Below are 17130 nucleotides of genomic sequence, written 5' to 3'. Positions count from 1 at the left end.
AAGAAATTTAGAAATTATTTGGAAATGTCTGAAATGTAAAAATGGGAGTAATTCAAAGGATTTTTTTTTAATTAAGAGCTCAGTATCTTCCCTGATCAGAGAAGATAATACGATGTCTCTCTAGTCAGGTTAGAGTGTTAATACTGCTTTTATCAGTGTGCTTTTGACAATTGTTTTAGCTACAATTTCATTTTATCAGATCTCAGTATAGAAAGAATGAGTTTTCCTAAAAATATTAGGAAATGCATGTCTTAAAAATAGTTCTTTTAGTGCCGTGGTTTTGGTTTCAATCTTTTTGTTTGCTTGTTTTGTTTGTTTTTCATCAGGATAAAACAAAATACTCAAATTTGGAGATGCAGACAATGACTACAGTTGCATGGATGATTATATTTAAAACAAACTTTGTGGGGAACTAGTCCTCCACTTAGTTGTCCTGTTTTCCTACCTATTTCCTACCTATTCTGCCAGTGGCTGTACTGCATTTTACCTGCTGAAACAGGAAAGCAAATAATTAGCTTTCACTGCTCATATTGGAAATCTCTAATTTTCTTTCTTATGTCCATTACAGAATTTGCTGAGGATAGAGAAGATCCATGTAATTATGAACTTTCTTCCCATAGTCCTGAATCAACTGTTCTGGGTTTTGGTGCAAAACAGTGATGATGAAGTTACAACAGCTGTGACCAGGTATCTGAACAGTTTCTATATGAAGAAAATAATTCTGTAGATGTTCATCCACTAATAGCTGCTCTCATAAAAGTTGTCTGTGGCATTTAGACTTCAGTAGGTGAGAATGCCTGCTTCCCCCTTAACACAGGGCTCTGCAATAGGTTGTGGAAGAGCATGATATCATATGGTTGGCTCTAATACCAACCAGGAGATCATTGCCCATGTTGGATGTGTCTTTGTACCCTGAGGCAACGATAGGTAAAGGTCTTGTCCTTGAGGAGTTAATTGCTTCCTAAAAAAGCTGAATATCCATTTTAACTTATGTTTAACTCTGAATATGTGGAATTCAGCATAGAAAGAGCTTGGCATCTTGCATTAGCCAGTGCAGAGTCAAACATTCAGTTCATGCTTTTCTGGGGCATTTTCTAATTAGAGTGTATCGGCAATATCTGAAAAGCAGTGGAGGCATTTTCTAGTGAGCAGGCAAACAGCTGGAATGATTTTCTGGGTCTTTCACCCCTCACATAATGAAATTGTTTTTATTGATGCTGTTAATCAGTGCAGCAGAAAAAAAAATGCTGGAGAGATTATAATTGTTCTCTGCAGGAGGGCAGAAAGTTGTACTGTATTTTCTTTTGGCCATAGTGTTGTTTCAGTTGTACTTCTGCCAGTAGCTAAACATTGGGACTACAACTAGTTGGAAAAAATAACAACTCTCAGCCCTCAGCAACTCTGTTAGACTCGTCTGCTGTCTGTATATTTTCTTGCTTTTCAGATTGTTCTCCATAGTTAATTCCTGAAGAAAGATTAACTAGGAAAGCAGAAAGGAATGAGGAAGGTGATTTCCTCATGTTAGCCTTGGAAAACTAGAATGTCAATATACTTTGTCAAAGGATCATGGCACCTTGGAGGATGAATTCCAGTTTGACAACACCTAAGTAGTAGGAAACATTCCTTGTAAATGTGTGATTTCATGACTACATAAAGTTTTCAGAGGAAGAGAGAGAGAGAGTCAGACCTTTGTTCAGACCCCTTTATGGCCAACAAAATAACTAATGTTAAGGCCAGTGAGGGAGATTGAAGAATGCTGTCCCAGGGTAGAATTGAAGTATCAATTAACTGACTGGAAAATAAACGCATCAGAAGAAGTAGATGTTTAAAACTTAGACTTAATGATTAGATGGCAAAACTGAAGGATGCTAATTTTTTCATGCATCAGATTTTGAATATACACCCTCAAAGGGGTGGGGGGGATCTCTGTTTTTCTTGTATGTGCGATGGCTTTTGTGCTAGTACTGTTGATGTTAATGGGAATATGCTCATCTGCTGTGTGTGTCATTCATTGACGTGTCCTATATATATACACACATTGTATTTTGTTCTGAATAGCTTGGAGCAGCTTGTGTTGAACATATTAAAAACAACAACAGAATGAAAAGCTAGAATTGCTTACGTGTTGGGGAGAAAGCATTATCCCTTTTATACTCTCTCATGATTACTTACTTGTCCAAGGGCCCGACATGGCATCATTTCTATCTTGTCTTTGCTAGGACTTATTTCAGTTTCAAATCAGAGTAAGGGCTGGCTGAAGGATCAGAATGGGCACAACTAATTTTGTCATAGCATTTGTGTATTGCTATAAGTTTTACTTCTAATAATAATAACAAGAAATGAAATATATGAAGTATATAAACTTGAAGGAATTACAAACTTTTGAATCCAATAGTAAGAATTTGCAGAAAACTCTCAAATCAACAAACTACTAGAACTACTTGTATGTGGATCATAGTCTGGCGTATACCTGTTGGTGTATCTATGCATTAATAATCCGTTTTAGTTATGCCATTATTATGAGTGCCCTTGAACTTGAGATACAGTTCACAGTTTTTGATATTTGAGAATCATGAACTGTTTCCTCCCCATTCTTTCAACATAAAAAGAAGACTATAAAATTGCAGTGTTTTCTATATCGAATATCTAAAATCTGAAAAAAAATGGTCTCAAAAATGGAGGAGATGTTATGGTTAATTTGAAGATAACTTCTTGCTCAAATGTGTGTTTTCTAAAACAAAATGGTATCAAACAAAAGATGGCCCAGGTACAAACTCAAGAGAAAACTTTGCTGAAACGCTTGATCTCAAGTGGTTCCATCTCTGCTGTTAACAGAAGCACAGGCATGAAAGTAGGTGTTGGCATGGCCTGGGCAATTTGCTTCAGTGTTGCTGATCACCAAGGGGATTTGCAGAAGCTCAGAGCACCTCTGGTTGCTCTGAGTCTCACCTGTTGCTGAGGAACAAGCAGGTGCTGTGCTCAGTCTGCTCCTCTGGGCTGCTTGGGTGCTCAGGCCAGGGCTGAGACTCATGCTATGTGCAAACAGCGCAGGAGAGAGGCACGCTTGGGCTGGAGCCCAGGCTCCTGTGTGCGTTGATTAACAGTGCAGTCATAAAGAAAGCATCAAAGCTTCACAGAATCACCAAGATCTGAGAGAATCAGATAAGTAGCATTGCCAGAGAAGGAGGCTCTTGCTTCTCTGTTTCATTAGCATACTTTATTTTTTCTTACTCCCAGTCTGAATAAGTCCTTATAAGCTTTAGTTAGTTAATAGATGCATTCTGTTGTAATGTCAGTACAGGTGTAATCATTAAAACTGGGAGCATTTTGCTAGATGAGTGCATATATAGCAGCATGATCCATCCAAGTGGAGGGCCCAAGGAGTGACTGGTTTTGCCTAGTGGGACAGTTTCTGCATGCACTATTCATCATTTGGATCATATCCATCAGGGGCTGTTTTAAACGGGGAGTTGATAACAGAACAATGTGGTGCATTAGATGTCCTTTCTCTGCTTTACGACTTTTCTTTTTTTTTTTTAATCTTCCAGGGTTCTTACTAACATTGTTGCCAAGTGCCATGAAGAACAACTAGACAACTGCATCAATTCTTATGTGACGGTATGACTGCTGTTAAACTTAAGTATTTTGTGTGGTTTTGTTTGTTTGTTTTCTTGTTTATTCTTAGTTGTACTTGTTTGTAGCTTTCTCTGTATTAGCATTATGGCTTTCTGCCACTGGCAGGCTGGGTGACTCAGCGGTGAGGAAACTAACATAAGCCTTGGAAGAGGCTGGGTGAATTTCAGTCCTCTGTCATAAGTTCCTTGTGCCACCTTGGACAACCTTGGACGCTGCCTCTCCTTGCTCTGGATTGTGGGAGGAGCGGATGTCTTTTAGAAGACATGTAGGAGGGCCTTGTCTTTTGGAAGCAAGATGTGGTGCAAATGTGCTTCCAGCTGAGCTAAGAGTGTAGATTTAGTGTCAGTTTCTGTAAAATGGGGTTAGGCTAAGAGAACTTCCCACATTGCAGTGCTTATGTGGGTATGTGCAGATAAATACCTGAAAGATCAGGAAACTTGAGCCAGATAGATACCTATGAGAGATTGATTTAATGTAGTTTGACAGTTTGCAGCATTTCTTTTGACCATGATGAGATCTACAGCTTTAAAATATCTGTCCAGCTGTAGTACAGGGTTACCCTTACTACAGTTAAAAATTATCCACAAATAGTAATTTTTATATATAACTTATTCCAGGTGCTCTTCACGGTTTCAAATTGCTGTGGTTTTTAGGGAGCTATAAGTTTTTAACCAAGCTTTTGATTATTTTCTTAAGAAATGAATTTAGTTTCAAGATCCCGTGTCTTTGCATAAGCTATTGTACATAAATTCATTTCTCATCTATGGAATTCAGATTTTTATAACTACGTCCTTTTTACTCAGCTTTTTTCATCCATCATTATTTTTGAAGAAGGTATTATGTAGAATGTATATGTATTCTTTGTTTTGGTTTTTGGGGAAGTTGTAGTATTACTTAAAAAACCAAAGTAGTGGCCTCTTTAAAGATGACCTCTTTGTTATCTGCATCAATTTAAATATCCATTAAATTAGTATGAATAATGCTGTAGACCAGTAAGTATCTAATCAAGAATATATTTGGGTATCAGATTTAGAAGCTGAGAATTTTATGAAGAAGCATGTTTTTAAGTAAAAGATTACATTAACCACTATTACTGACTGGGAAAAATAAATAAATAAATGAACTTAATTTAAGTGTTACTTTTTTTCCTCTCAAGTGTCTTTTTTCCTTATTTATTTATTAATTGAGAGAGGGGACTGGAAAATTTGGTTCTGGCTTTATTAGAGGAATCAGTAATGAGTAAGTTATATCTTTGAGTGTCATGCTGATTACCTTATTTGTTTATTTCAAACGACAGAATAGAGGAGAATTGCAGGTTATTAAGAGAATTGAGGTAGATATTGCTATCACTTTGTATCTTGCCTTGCTATCATTTGGTGGTGATGGAACTAATGGAAATTGTCACAGAGTATTTATGAATGGGAAGTGCTGAGTGACAAATGTCTGTATGGGCTTCTAGCTATAGTGATGTGCTGATTCACTGTAAACCTGGTAGTTTTCATAACATACATTTCATTTGTGGATTGTGACTAATATGTGACATAAGGTTTTTTAAATTAACTTCAGGAATAAAGTGAAAGCAAATACTTTCCTGATAAACTCTGAAACTTCAGCAAGTTATGGGTAATATAATGAAAGTACGATAGGAGTCAGGTTTCTAAATGGGAAAGCTGTTTTTATTTCAGTGTTTCAATTTTAGTTTCAGTGTTGACAACTGTTGGTTGATATCTCCAAGGTGTGGATTTACTTTCACACTTCATGAAAATACGTGTTTATAGGCTATGCATCTGAGCACCTTAGTAGTCAAATTCTAGTCTCAAGTACCCTAATTTAAACCCAGAGGAATTCTGCTGATGTCCATCAGAACTGTTCAGTACTGCAAAGTAATAATGAATGTAACATTTAAAAATAGATAGTTGAAGGGGTATTAACACCTCTGCTAATCAATAACTTCTGAAATTTACATTAGACACCTATTGTGGCTAAAAGTCTTTGAAATAGCAGATGATTAATCAACTCTACCAAAAGTCCATTTAGCTTGTTTTCCCATTTTCAGCAGCAGTCAAAAGCCAATAACTGTTAATCTCTTTTATCCATCTGTAAGGAAATGAAGAATACCTACTCTAGAGATGCTGTTTTGAGAATAAGTAAATTCAGAATTGTGAGTCACTCAGATACAATAACAATGTGAAACTACATTGACTTAAACAAGTGGACACAGAAGTACCACATTGCACAGGGAGGACTTACTGCATCTGCTCTGGAAATAAGGCTGAATATTAATAAGATATTTTCAAGCGTTAGTCCTTTCTTTTACATTTTTTCTATTTGTATCGAAAAGCTATTTATTCCCAACTGGTGCACTCGCAGTGCTCTTGCTTTTGGGAAGCTATAATAGATTCCAGTACCAAATTATTTGCGTAACAAAATGTTGAATAAAACTCATACTGTGTTTATGAGTTCTGGGCAATTTGGTAGGTAAATTCCTATCTTGAGGGTCTGATTTCTAAAAGGGGTGTAGTTTTCCCCTTCCATCAGTTCTAGTGGGTGCTTTACACCTTTCAGGATGAAGAGTTGCTACCAGCTCTAACTGTTGCCATTGGAAGAAAGGAGCAAGTGAAAGGTGGCCCTGACTAGGTGGGTGAAAAACCCTCCTTACTTACTCTATTTGCCTTTTTTTTTTTTTCTCCACTCTGGTGAAATGGCTTGGAAGACAGTTTAGAGGTATCAGGTTCCTATGCCCTATTGGGAAGAAAAAAAACACTGTAGCAACAATTTTAAGCAGAAATTCCTCTTGGTTCACATTAAGCTGAAATCAATAGCAAGTTGTGTTTAAAACTCAAATTTTGTAGGGGAGTGATGTTGTGCCACTGTGAGGGGAATTAAACTTTGTGTGAATGTATTTTTCAGTCAAAATGTTTTGGAAGGTAAAGGTTGTCAGCTGTTAGTGGTGTATCCTCTCTTTTATATTATATAACTTTTACATAACTTTTTATATTTGTTTTAATATACATTTTGATTTTTTTTTTCTTTTCTCCTTCAGTATGTGTTCAGGACCAAATCATTTGAGGAGAGAACTGTTCATGAGGAGCTGGCCAAGAATATGACTGGTCTTCTGAAGTTAAATGACCAAGTAACTGTGAAACAGGTTTTAAAGGTGAACAACACTGAATTAGCCCATTTGTAGTTTTCATACTGGTTTTCTGCATAGAAAGTCTTGTCACATCTCTTTCTCCCATTCTCTTTCCCTGTGTGAGCTTTGCACAAATCACAGCCTGCACTGATTCAACAGAACAGACTTAAAAGACTTGCTAGAACTTTTCAACATAACTAATTTCTCAGAGTGCCATGGTTTGCATAATAAAATTCCTCCTTTCTGCTACTGCTCAGTCAAGGTGGAGAACCTAATTACTATATAATATGACATTAGCAATTACTTTTAGGACATTTTGATTTAATTTTTGTTTTAGAAGTTGTTGCATAGAGAATATTAATGTGTAAGTAGGACATATATATCTGATTTTAGTTGCTGCCTTTGATGGGCAGTGACCAAAATGAAAAGGATTGAGGTTCCCTGAAGTTCCTCACACAAAACAGGTCTAAGAAGTTCATACATATGCAAGCTCCATCAGTGCTCCCAGAACCTACAGGTTCCGGTATAAAAGCTAGCCAGTGCTAGCTCAGGAGTTCTCAATGGCAAAGATCTGCTCAACTGTTCGGGTTCTTCACTGAGAGGGTGGTCAGGCACTGAACAGGCTCGTCAGGGCAGTGATCACAGCACCCAGCCTGCTGGAGTTCAAGGAGAGTTTGGGCAGTGCTCTCAGATAGATGGCCTGGTTTTGGGGTGGTCCTGAGTGGAGTCAGGGGTTGGACTCGATGGTCCTTGTGGGTCCCTTCCAGCACAGGACGTTCTGTGATTCTATCATGCAAAGTTACTCAGATATGTAGCACTCGGACTCTTCCATTTGTTTGTCATGTGGAGTTTACCCATGTGCATTACTGAGAAATGCAGTCCATCTCTGAAGAATGGAATTAGCCTCATAAAATATTTATCAGATAATCATATCTCCTAATCTCTTTTTTTCTTCTTTTGAACAGCACTCGTGGTTCTTCTTTGCAGTTATCTTAAAATCAATGGCACAGCACTTAGTTGATACAAATAAAACAAAAGTAAGTATGTGTGTTGCTCTTAATGAGGCAATCAGGTTCCAAGGGAAAATATAAAATGCAGAATTATGTGAAATAGGTATAGTTGGAGTTTTCTTCTTGACTGGTCAAAAAAAACCCAAGAAACTATTACGCATTTTAAAATACTGTTTTTACCTGCAAAAATATAACTCATACCTATTCTAGCTTGTACAGAACTGGTGGACCAAAAATACAGTTGCATCAGCTTTATAATGGATGGGTTAGAATGGAATGAGAATTCCGTAATTTCTGGTGGTTACCTGGCAGTGCATAACTAGATGGCAAATGAGAGATCTAGAAACTCTGCTCTGCTTTGAGCAAAATTGTCATATCTGGAGATCAGTGTATTTTTCTGTCTGGCCTCTTTCTGCCTGGTTATCAAAGACTCTATTAGTATATTTGTGCTGGAATCTCTGGATAGCATTTCCCACTTTCCAATGGACAAGATCCATGGAATTCTATAAGTACTTAAATATTATATGTCGAATGACCTGTGTTTTTATTGTCTTTGCTCTTGGCTTGAACTTGTTTTCAGATTTAATATGTAATAACATAAAATCAAGTGATGATCTATCTATTCGCTGCTTAGGTTTCTCGAACTCAGAGGTTTCCAGAATCATTTCAAACTGAGCTGGATACACTTGTGATGGTCTTGGCAGACCATGTTGTTTGGAAGCACAAAGATGCTCTTGAAGAAACCAGGAATGCAAACTACAGCACTGCCAAGTTCCTCAAGGTGAGATGTTCTGTCACTACACTTATTTGCCCATATTTAGTGCAAGAGTGAATCTATTCAGTCCAAGCTGAAGGGAATAAAAACAATTCTGCGTCAATGATGGCTCAATTTCCAAGTTTAGCATTGACCTGTAGTTCAGTTTTTCTATTCCCTTGGGTCTTTGACAATGCAGAAGCTTTTTCTAATTCTGTTTTAAAACAGTTCTGATTGATTTGTATCTATTTTTTAAAAGAGCCCAAGTTTGCAAATTCTACAAATTCTTATGTTATATTCAAATTGGTAAGAAGCTTGGTGAGAAATGTAAATGTAGTTGCAGTTGTTATTTTTTCTTTAAATACTGCGTCTCTGAATGACTGTGTGTAGATTAATATTTCCTAATCATAACCACAGTAGGCGACTTTTACAAACCAGAATAAGTAAGTTGCAAGTATTGTGTGAAATACTGTAACTTACCTTTTTATGTGTGTCATGCCAGTTTATTTACTAGATATAAAGAAATACATGTGCTTTGGAAATGTCACAAATAGGGCTTGCAATTTTTTCTTTTTGTTCTAATATTTCTCAATCACGTTTATTTTCCCAACATTGAATTAGCTGTGGAGCATGGGAAAATTGGCATTCAGTAAGAGGCATGTCCAGCTACTTAACTGGAAATAAACCTTGGGGGTGGGGAGGGAACCATTTCCATTAGCATACAGAATGTTGTACATAGTGTACTCTGAAACCTAGGCTTATATCTTTTATGACAGATTGAAGCACAGCATTAGGAGAGAGCTGTATTCCAGCAGCAAAATGGAGGTGAGGTTAGAAGGAAAACAACCACAAACTGAAGATGGATTTTTCTCCTTTTATGTATAAATAAAATAAATGATAGAATTTAGAATAGATAGAAATTGATGTCCACTGCATTGATCTCTGTTGTTGCTTTCATGTGGAAACCAAAACTGCTGTTGATAAACTGATGTTACGCTGCATCTCTCCATACTGCTGTATCATTTGGAAGGTGATGTTGGTTTGAGGCAGGAGCATGAATGGAGAAGCTGTTGCAGTTTAGAATGTTATTTTTGTTGTTCATCTGAACTGGGAAGACAGTAATGTTGTATTATGTGATAAGGCATATGGTTTTGTTTTAATTTCTTTGCAAATCTACTCTGACAGAAAGAATTACATGGATTAGACATGATATTACTGTGCAGGCTGGGGCTTGCAGGAGTCGTGTGAATACTATGTAGCAGAAGGCTTAAGGCTTTGCTAGCTTCACGGAGTTCAGAAGCACCAGATGAGATGGGAAATTCAAGATTACCTTCCCTGTCTCATGGGCAGACTCTGCAAGGGAAAAATGTCAATAACTAGTACTAGGGGCCTCAAAAAAACTTTACACGTGGCTATTTAGCCTCATCAGTCAGAAAGAGACGTAACATCCTCATCACATAGTGGCTTGAGTATTTGCTCCCAGAGAGACAATGTAGTTCACAAACAGTGAGTATTTTGGCTGGAATGATTCTTCAAGAGTCATTGCTCTGTCACTGAAGGAGATACTCAGGTCAGCTCCCATCACATACCACCTCTAGTTATTGAGTGTTGCAGTACGTGAATAACTTTTATTAGATAAGCTTTCTGTTGGTGCACAGTACAGTGTAATAATTATTTTAGGCTGTAGACAGTGAAAATGAAAAGTATAATAGATTGGTTATTACAAGGCAGGGTGTGAAGAGCCAAATTCACCAGTTCCACAGTTTTCCTTGCCCTGCATGAAACTGACTTCACCCACCCAAATGATGCAGGTTTATAGGTGACACAAGGTAAAAAAACTAGGTAAATGAGGCCAGGTACTGCTTTTTTGCTATAAAATAATATTTTTCCCCCTTTCGTAGCGCTGCTTTACGTTTATGGACCGTGGATTTGTGTTCAAGATGGTCAACAATTATATAAGTATGTTTGGAACAGGAGATAGCAAGGTATAGTTTTGATTTTTTTTATTGTTGTTTTTTTTCCTAAGCGACTCACTAACAAAATGTTTTTATGTTAAAATTATTTATAATCTATTCCATTGCTTTGTCATTCTCAGAACTCAAGTCAGTGGAAACATTTAACACTCTGTTAAAACCTTAATTTTGCAAAAGGTCCCCTGCAGATGGACTCTTGGTTAAACATGAAACTTACTTATATGACTGTTTCTGGGAAGTTCTTTAGATGCACAAAAATCAACAGATGTGCAGTTAAGGACACTTTCCCTTTGCAGATGAATTAGACATTAACAAATGTTTTATGTAAACCTTGTCTAAGTGGTAAGTATCGTTAGTAATTACCATTCTGCGACTACTATTAACAAGAATAAAATTTCATTTTTGTTATTGTTGTTTTTGAGCCACCTGTTCTCCTTTCTGAAAGTAAGTAGCTGTGTCCAAACACTTTCTCACTGAGCCCTGCAAAAGCAGGCTCTGCAAGGACAGCTAAGAGTAAAACATGGAAAAGGCTGACCAGTTCTTTGAATTTGAGATTTGATTCTTTGGAGAGTACGCTTGTGGTTTGGACTACAAATATCAGCAACTGTTGGCAGTAATTTTCTTTTAGGGCGGTAAAAAACATCTGAACAAGTTACCATTGTGTAAATTCAACTGAGAACGTATGTAACATCTCGGTTACTTTGAATGGTATACTCTTACCTCATTGCTGATGCAAGAAAGCCAGGCAGCTCCAAATTAGCTTGCACTTGCCATGAGGAAAATTCTCTGCAGCCCAAATTTCTTCAATAATATCTATAATAGTCAGTGATTTAGTTTGGACAATCAATTTCAAACTGCAAGAGGTCCCCAAATTATTCAGCTTGATTCCTTCATTCTTCATCCATTCAATCAGTCTTTCTGGTCTTTATTCTACGCAGCTGGATTTCAGAACTATCATAGCAGAGTGTACAAGACAATAAATAGCAGAATGCATCTTTCCCAAAAAGCTTACAAAAATTTTGTCCATTAACCTTTTATAACTCTTTAGTGCTGATCTGGTATTTGTAGGTAATGAATGAGATTACTCCAGCCTATTTCACATTTTAGTAAAACCAAACTTCATGTTGTACTCAGATCTTTCAAGTAATCTCTGGAGCAGATGTAGAATGGAGTTTCTTGGTATTAGTGCTGTAACCTGGAGTCTATAATTCTGCGAACAATATTATGTAATCTGAAAATTGTTTCCACATTTCAAACTTCACTAAATACATTCAGCTTCAAAAACAGATGTTTAATTAAAAAGAGACAATATAATGGCCAGTAGAAAAGCCTGAGATTAGTCAGTGTGCACATTAGAAATTAGCAGCTCCTTGGCAGTAAGTGCGTGCGCATTGCCAGCCACCCAGCTTCGCTTCAGAGCCATCTGCCAGGACGCATGAAGCAGAATCACTGCAGAGCTGAGACAGATGTGCCACTGGAACAGGCTTTGCAGCACTTAAAAGCAATAACCATAAAATAAAATGAGAGATTTCTGACCTCAAGGAAAGGCCTTTGTCTTGGATTGTTTCAGTTTTCAATCAGACCCCTAAGCATGAGTCGGTTGTTAAAATTTGCTGCAGGATTCATTTCTATGTATCTTTTGCTTCTTTAATGGGATTGTTTATCAAAAGAGTTCATACCACAATCTGACCTCTCTTTTCAGAAAATTTAACAGCATGTATTGCTGTAGTTTATAGGTATATCAGTATATAATGTTGCAGTCTGAATTTAATTGTGAATGAAGCATTATAGTTTCTATTCCACAGAAACATTCACGGTATTCCATATTTTGATATTTAAGCATCATTTTGAGAAATATTTATTCAAAAGTTAAAATGTCTCATTGGAACTCAGTTCAGCATGGTGTTCCTTCAAAATATCACATTTCCTGGAAAATATATTTCAGCTTCTTCATTTCTTTAATTGCCATTAGACCGTGCAATCAATGGACAACTGTATTCATGCTCAGGTACTACAGTGCAATAAAACATGTCAGAGAAAAATTCCCTACCATTCCCTACTCTCAGTAGATTGTAAAAAGCATATGTTCCAGGTATCCTAGTCTGATGGTAGCAGCAGAAAAACTACAATTTATCAGGGATTGACTGACTTAATATATAACACACATTATTACATAATATCAAAATCCGTAGAAGCTGGAACTGACTGGCATCAATAGAAGAAGCTTTCACCAATATCAGTATGTTTGGGATCAGACCTGTGTGGCTAAAGCTTTGTTTTTGGTGGACAAAATAGAAAAAAAAAATAGAGGAGAAAGACATAATAGTTATGATGGTCCTAAATCACGTGAACTGAGGAAGATACCTGACTATGATTTTATGTTACAGTATATACCATTAAAAGACCCAGGGTAGCTTTAAATTTGCCTTAAATATGTTGCTTAAATCAAGCTTAGATTTATCAATACATCTTCAATGTAAAGTTATATTTGAGGAATGCATTAAAAGCTTGTTGGTCTGTGACAAGTTCCTCTGATAACATAAGAAAACCAGATGTTATTCATGTAGCTTGGCATAGCCAGCCACAAAGTTTCACTATTGGTTGTGAGTATGAATTTTAAGGTAGTGATAAATAGTGCAGTTCTGTCTTACTGTTTTCCCTCTTTTAATGTAAATTGAGCTGATGCCTGTTGTGATTTTCAGACTTTACATCAGTTCAAATTTGACTTTCTCCAAGAAGTCTGTCACCATGAACACTTTATCCCTCTGTGCCTGCCCATACGGTCTTCAAACATTCCTGGTAAGCTGTCATGCTGAAAGGGTTTCTGCACAGCAGGGAATTATTGGGTGGTTCAGGTAACAACTCTGAAGTACTGTGTCCGTACGTCAGCCATGGAAGCCCATAATGTCTTGTCAGGTGTGGTACTTTACAGCCATGGCGAAGTGACATTATTTTTATCACACTAAATATACGCAACCCCTGCCTGTCCAGCTGAGAGGTGACTCTTCCTCTGGAAGTTTGTGGTGAATGAACTGGACTGGTTGTGAACACAGAATTACTAAAGCCTTGGGAGATGATGAGCTAGGGAAAGGTTTAAACAGGTAGAGTAGGAAAGGAAAGACACTAAGGCTGAAGTGGTGATAAGAGAATTGTGAAACTAATAACTGGGTAGAACTTCCTTGCTGCAGCTGGGAGTATGACTTGTCCACAGTGGCCCCTCCTTTGGGAGGAAGATCTGAGCTGGTCACACAGAAGGAGTTTGGAAACCTCCATCTTCATGGATGATAGGCTGTTGGTACTTCTGCCTCCAAAGCATCTCTAGGATTAGCAGGAAGGTCCCATGCGATAGCCATTTTCTGCCAAGTTGGTGCTGAGTAGTGCAATGTTTTACCTGGAGCAGTATGGCAAGAGAGGCCCATTTCAGAATGCATTGCTGGTCCCTCCTGAGCTACTTCTCAAGGCCGGGAATAATGTATATCCTATGTTTTGCAGGGAAATACGAGCAGGTTTTGCCTATGCTCTACCAGAGGAGCAAATTCTCTGCCTATGCCCCAAGCCAAGTAGCAGCCCTGTTTGCTCAGTGCTGGGCCTGTGCTGATGAGTCCTACTTCCCGTGGCTACCCACCTTCTAGCTGGACAGTTTGCAGGCACAACAGGTTTCCTTCCACCCGGAGAGCACGAGGCTTACAGTGAGAGCAGGGTGTTTCTCTCTTCCTTTGCATGCCTCTGTTGTTTAGAACCTGACTTTGTGGCCAATTCTCACTACTAGGTGCTTTTCCTCTTCATTCAAAGACACGGGGATTTTAGCCCTGGGCACCACTGACAGTTCTGACAGTTTTGTGGACTCTGAGAAGTTCACTTGGGATGTGGTCACTGAAGTTGCTGAGAGTGGAAGGCACCTTCCAGGGAAGGCAGAATGATATTTCTGTGCAGCATTTCTCAAAGGACGGACCCTTGTCTCTTTTTTGCTTTAGTTTTTGCCACCTTAAAGAGAGTTCAGTTCTGCTGCTCATTGCTGCTATGAAGCTTTAGAAATTTTTGTTTTCCAAACAGCACATTTTGGAGAGTGGCAAGTTATTGGTTAACAATTAATTTTTAACCTGGTTAGACAACAAGTGTGCAACTAACACTTGTTAAAGCACTGTGAAGGTTATTACTTTTTGTCATTGTGGAAAAAAAAATATCTTTAGAATAATTTGATGAATAAAATGATTTGCCATTTCATACTGTTTTTAGTGGGATTTAAAAACTGAGACTCATCATAGTAATTTCTTGTGAATAATGAAGGAAAACTGTCTATTCATCTTCCATTCTATATGAAACAGTTGTCCAGAGTTTTAGAAAAAACTACTGGCACAGCCCAGGAGAAACTGTTTCATTCAAATTTCAGTCAAATAATTCAAAAGGATATAAAGTAAATAATTTGTGCACTTATGTTTTGCTGTGTTTTTTAATGATTTTTGCCTGCTATTGTTTTATATTTATGATAAATGAAGACCCTGTGACACCTTCAGAATCAACCCAGGACTATCGAACATCAGGTATGAGCAAAATGGCTGCATAAGCATTAAGTAGAATTGCGCATTAAGAACTACAATATTTATTTCCACCATTGCCACTGAACTGGGGCAAATACAGGCAAACATTAATCACCATTTGTTAGTCTGGATCTGTGTGTTTTAGAACTCTTCTAGATAGAATATGGAAACAACAGTGTTGACCCTGCACCTCAAAGAAGTGACTAGTCATACTGTGTGCAAAACATTTGAGATTCTAATATTGGTATATGCATATAAATTGGAGGAATGCGACAGTTCAGGAAATCAAGATTTAACAGTGGATTAAATAAATCAAAGTTACTGACATTTTTGAAAATGGGAGAGGGTTTTTTTTATGCAACATATATTAATTTAGACATTCTTGTCCTTTCTGTTCCAAGATATTCCAGAGTACACATTGACCAATGAATTTTGCCGTAAACATTTCTTAATCGGAGTACTGCTGCGGGAGGTTGGTTTTGCCTTGCAAGAAGACCAGGATATTAGGCACCTAGCTTTGGCTGTGCTTAAAAACTTAATGGCAAAGCATTCGTTTGATGATCGATACACAGAGCCGGTAAAGAAGCTGTTTGTTTATTCTTTTTCCTTTGCTTGTTCATACAGTGGCTAAAACACGTGAAACATCCTTAGCCAACCAGTGTACATTAATTAATTTATTTAGGTTTATTTTATATCATTTGTTTTTTAGGCAAAACAAGCACAAATAGCAAACCTGTACATGCCACTCTATGGAATGCTTTTGGACAATATGCCAAGGATTTACATGAAGGATATGTTCCTTTTCAATATCAACACTTCCAATCAGGTAATTCTTGTGAGTTTTCAGAACTCTGAAAGGATCAAACTGAGGTCTGACCCTAAGGTCTGAGAAAAGCAATCTGGTGGGAAGAAGCCCAAATGTGCCCTGGTCAGAAATTAGCTAGCAAAATACAGTTCTAAAAATGCTGATTTGTTTGCACCCAAAATGTTTAATTTGAAAGGTTTCGACTTACCCAACACCTGCAGAGCCCTGGGAGTCTGTACTGGCAGGACCCTGAGTCTGGGACAGTTCTAAGGCACAGGTTGTCCCGGGGCTGGAAGCTCCAAATTAGAGGCTCATAACCCCAGCCAGTTTGTGTGTCTGCGCTAGTGCCATGGGCTGCGGGCTTACCCTCTGGCAGGTCCCTGGGCAGATCTCTGAGAGACATTATTGTAGAGAAAAACTCTCATCACTCACAGATTTTTTTCAGGGTTATATCATGGACTCACAAGCAGTTTCTTTAGTACAAGAAGAGGGGCCATGAGCAACAGTAGGAAGTAGAGGGAATGCATACAAGTAGCTGAAGGAGGGAAGGGGTACAGAATGCCTTTAGAACAGCTTTACTGCCACAAAAAAAAAACATCTGTATAAACTGTGCCTGTGGAGGAGGAGCAGATTTACTTATTTCTTAAAAGACTAGATGTGTTGTAATCAGACCTGATCTAAAAACTAGAAATAATTTCTGCAGGGGTGTTGTGTTCTTGCAGTAAATCAGCCTATTTCATCTGATAATCGCTAACAGCATTTAATGCTCCTATCCTAATATTATGCTAACGTTTAAGAAGCAAACACAGACTTGGTATGTTCTTTTCAACTCCAATGATGAGTGTTTCACATTGAGGCTAATTTGGGCATATTACAGTAAGCCCGTTTTTTTTTTTAAGGCTGTCATGTATCAACAGCTGAAAGTAGGTTTTCTAGCTCAATGTCTAAGAAAAGTCAACATTGCATATGTGCTGTCATTGTAAAAGTAAACAGTAATAACATTTAGCAGAGTTTATTCTGTTTATTTTAAAATACAGGGATCTAGGGATGATTTGAGTACAGCTGGAGGATTTCAGAGCCAGGCTGCGATGAAACATGCAAACTCTGTGGACACTTCTTTTTCCAAAGATGTTTTGAACTCCATAGCAGGTATAAATGACAGATTGATCATGTACACAGGTAGATTTCTGTGTATCTCAATGCATTGTGCTTTCTGCTTAGTATTCATGGATGATACCATTAACCCATTTTATGTGATATTCAGGGAAACATGGTATGCGA

At 37.7% G+C, this 17130-nt stretch overlaps 1 protein-coding gene across 13 annotated transcripts in view; it reads left to right on the top strand.

Moving 5' to 3' along the window:
• DOCK10 (dedicator of cytokinesis 10) overlaps positions 1-17130 on the top strand; it is a 152103-nt gene that overhangs the window by 106045 nt on the left and 28928 nt on the right. For all 13 annotated transcript variants that reach the window (XM_080603754.1, XM_080603753.1, XM_080603746.1 and 10 more), the window contains exons 24-34: positions 569-687; positions 3549-3618; positions 6680-6793; positions 7735-7806; positions 8414-8560; positions 10435-10518; positions 13209-13305; positions 15003-15047; positions 15446-15621; positions 15754-15870; positions 16887-16998. In XM_080603754.1, coding sequence (XP_080459880.1) covers positions 569-687; positions 3549-3618; positions 6680-6793; positions 7735-7806; positions 8414-8560; positions 10435-10518; positions 13209-13305; positions 15003-15047; positions 15446-15621; positions 15754-15870; positions 16887-16998 — 1153 coding nt within the window. The remainder of the gene's footprint in view (positions 1-568; positions 688-3548; positions 3619-6679; positions 6794-7734; positions 7807-8413; positions 8561-10434; positions 10519-13208; positions 13306-15002; positions 15048-15445; positions 15622-15753; positions 15871-16886; positions 16999-17130) is intronic.

This window comes from Anser brachyrhynchus (genome assembly GCF_964034855.1).
Source record: "Anser brachyrhynchus genome assembly, chromosome: 9".
NCBI classification, from domain to species: Eukaryota; Metazoa; Chordata; class Aves; order Anseriformes; family Anatidae; genus Anser; species Anser brachyrhynchus.
Note: the sequence above shows the minus strand (reverse complement) of the source record. Positions and strands in the feature narration are given on the sequence as shown.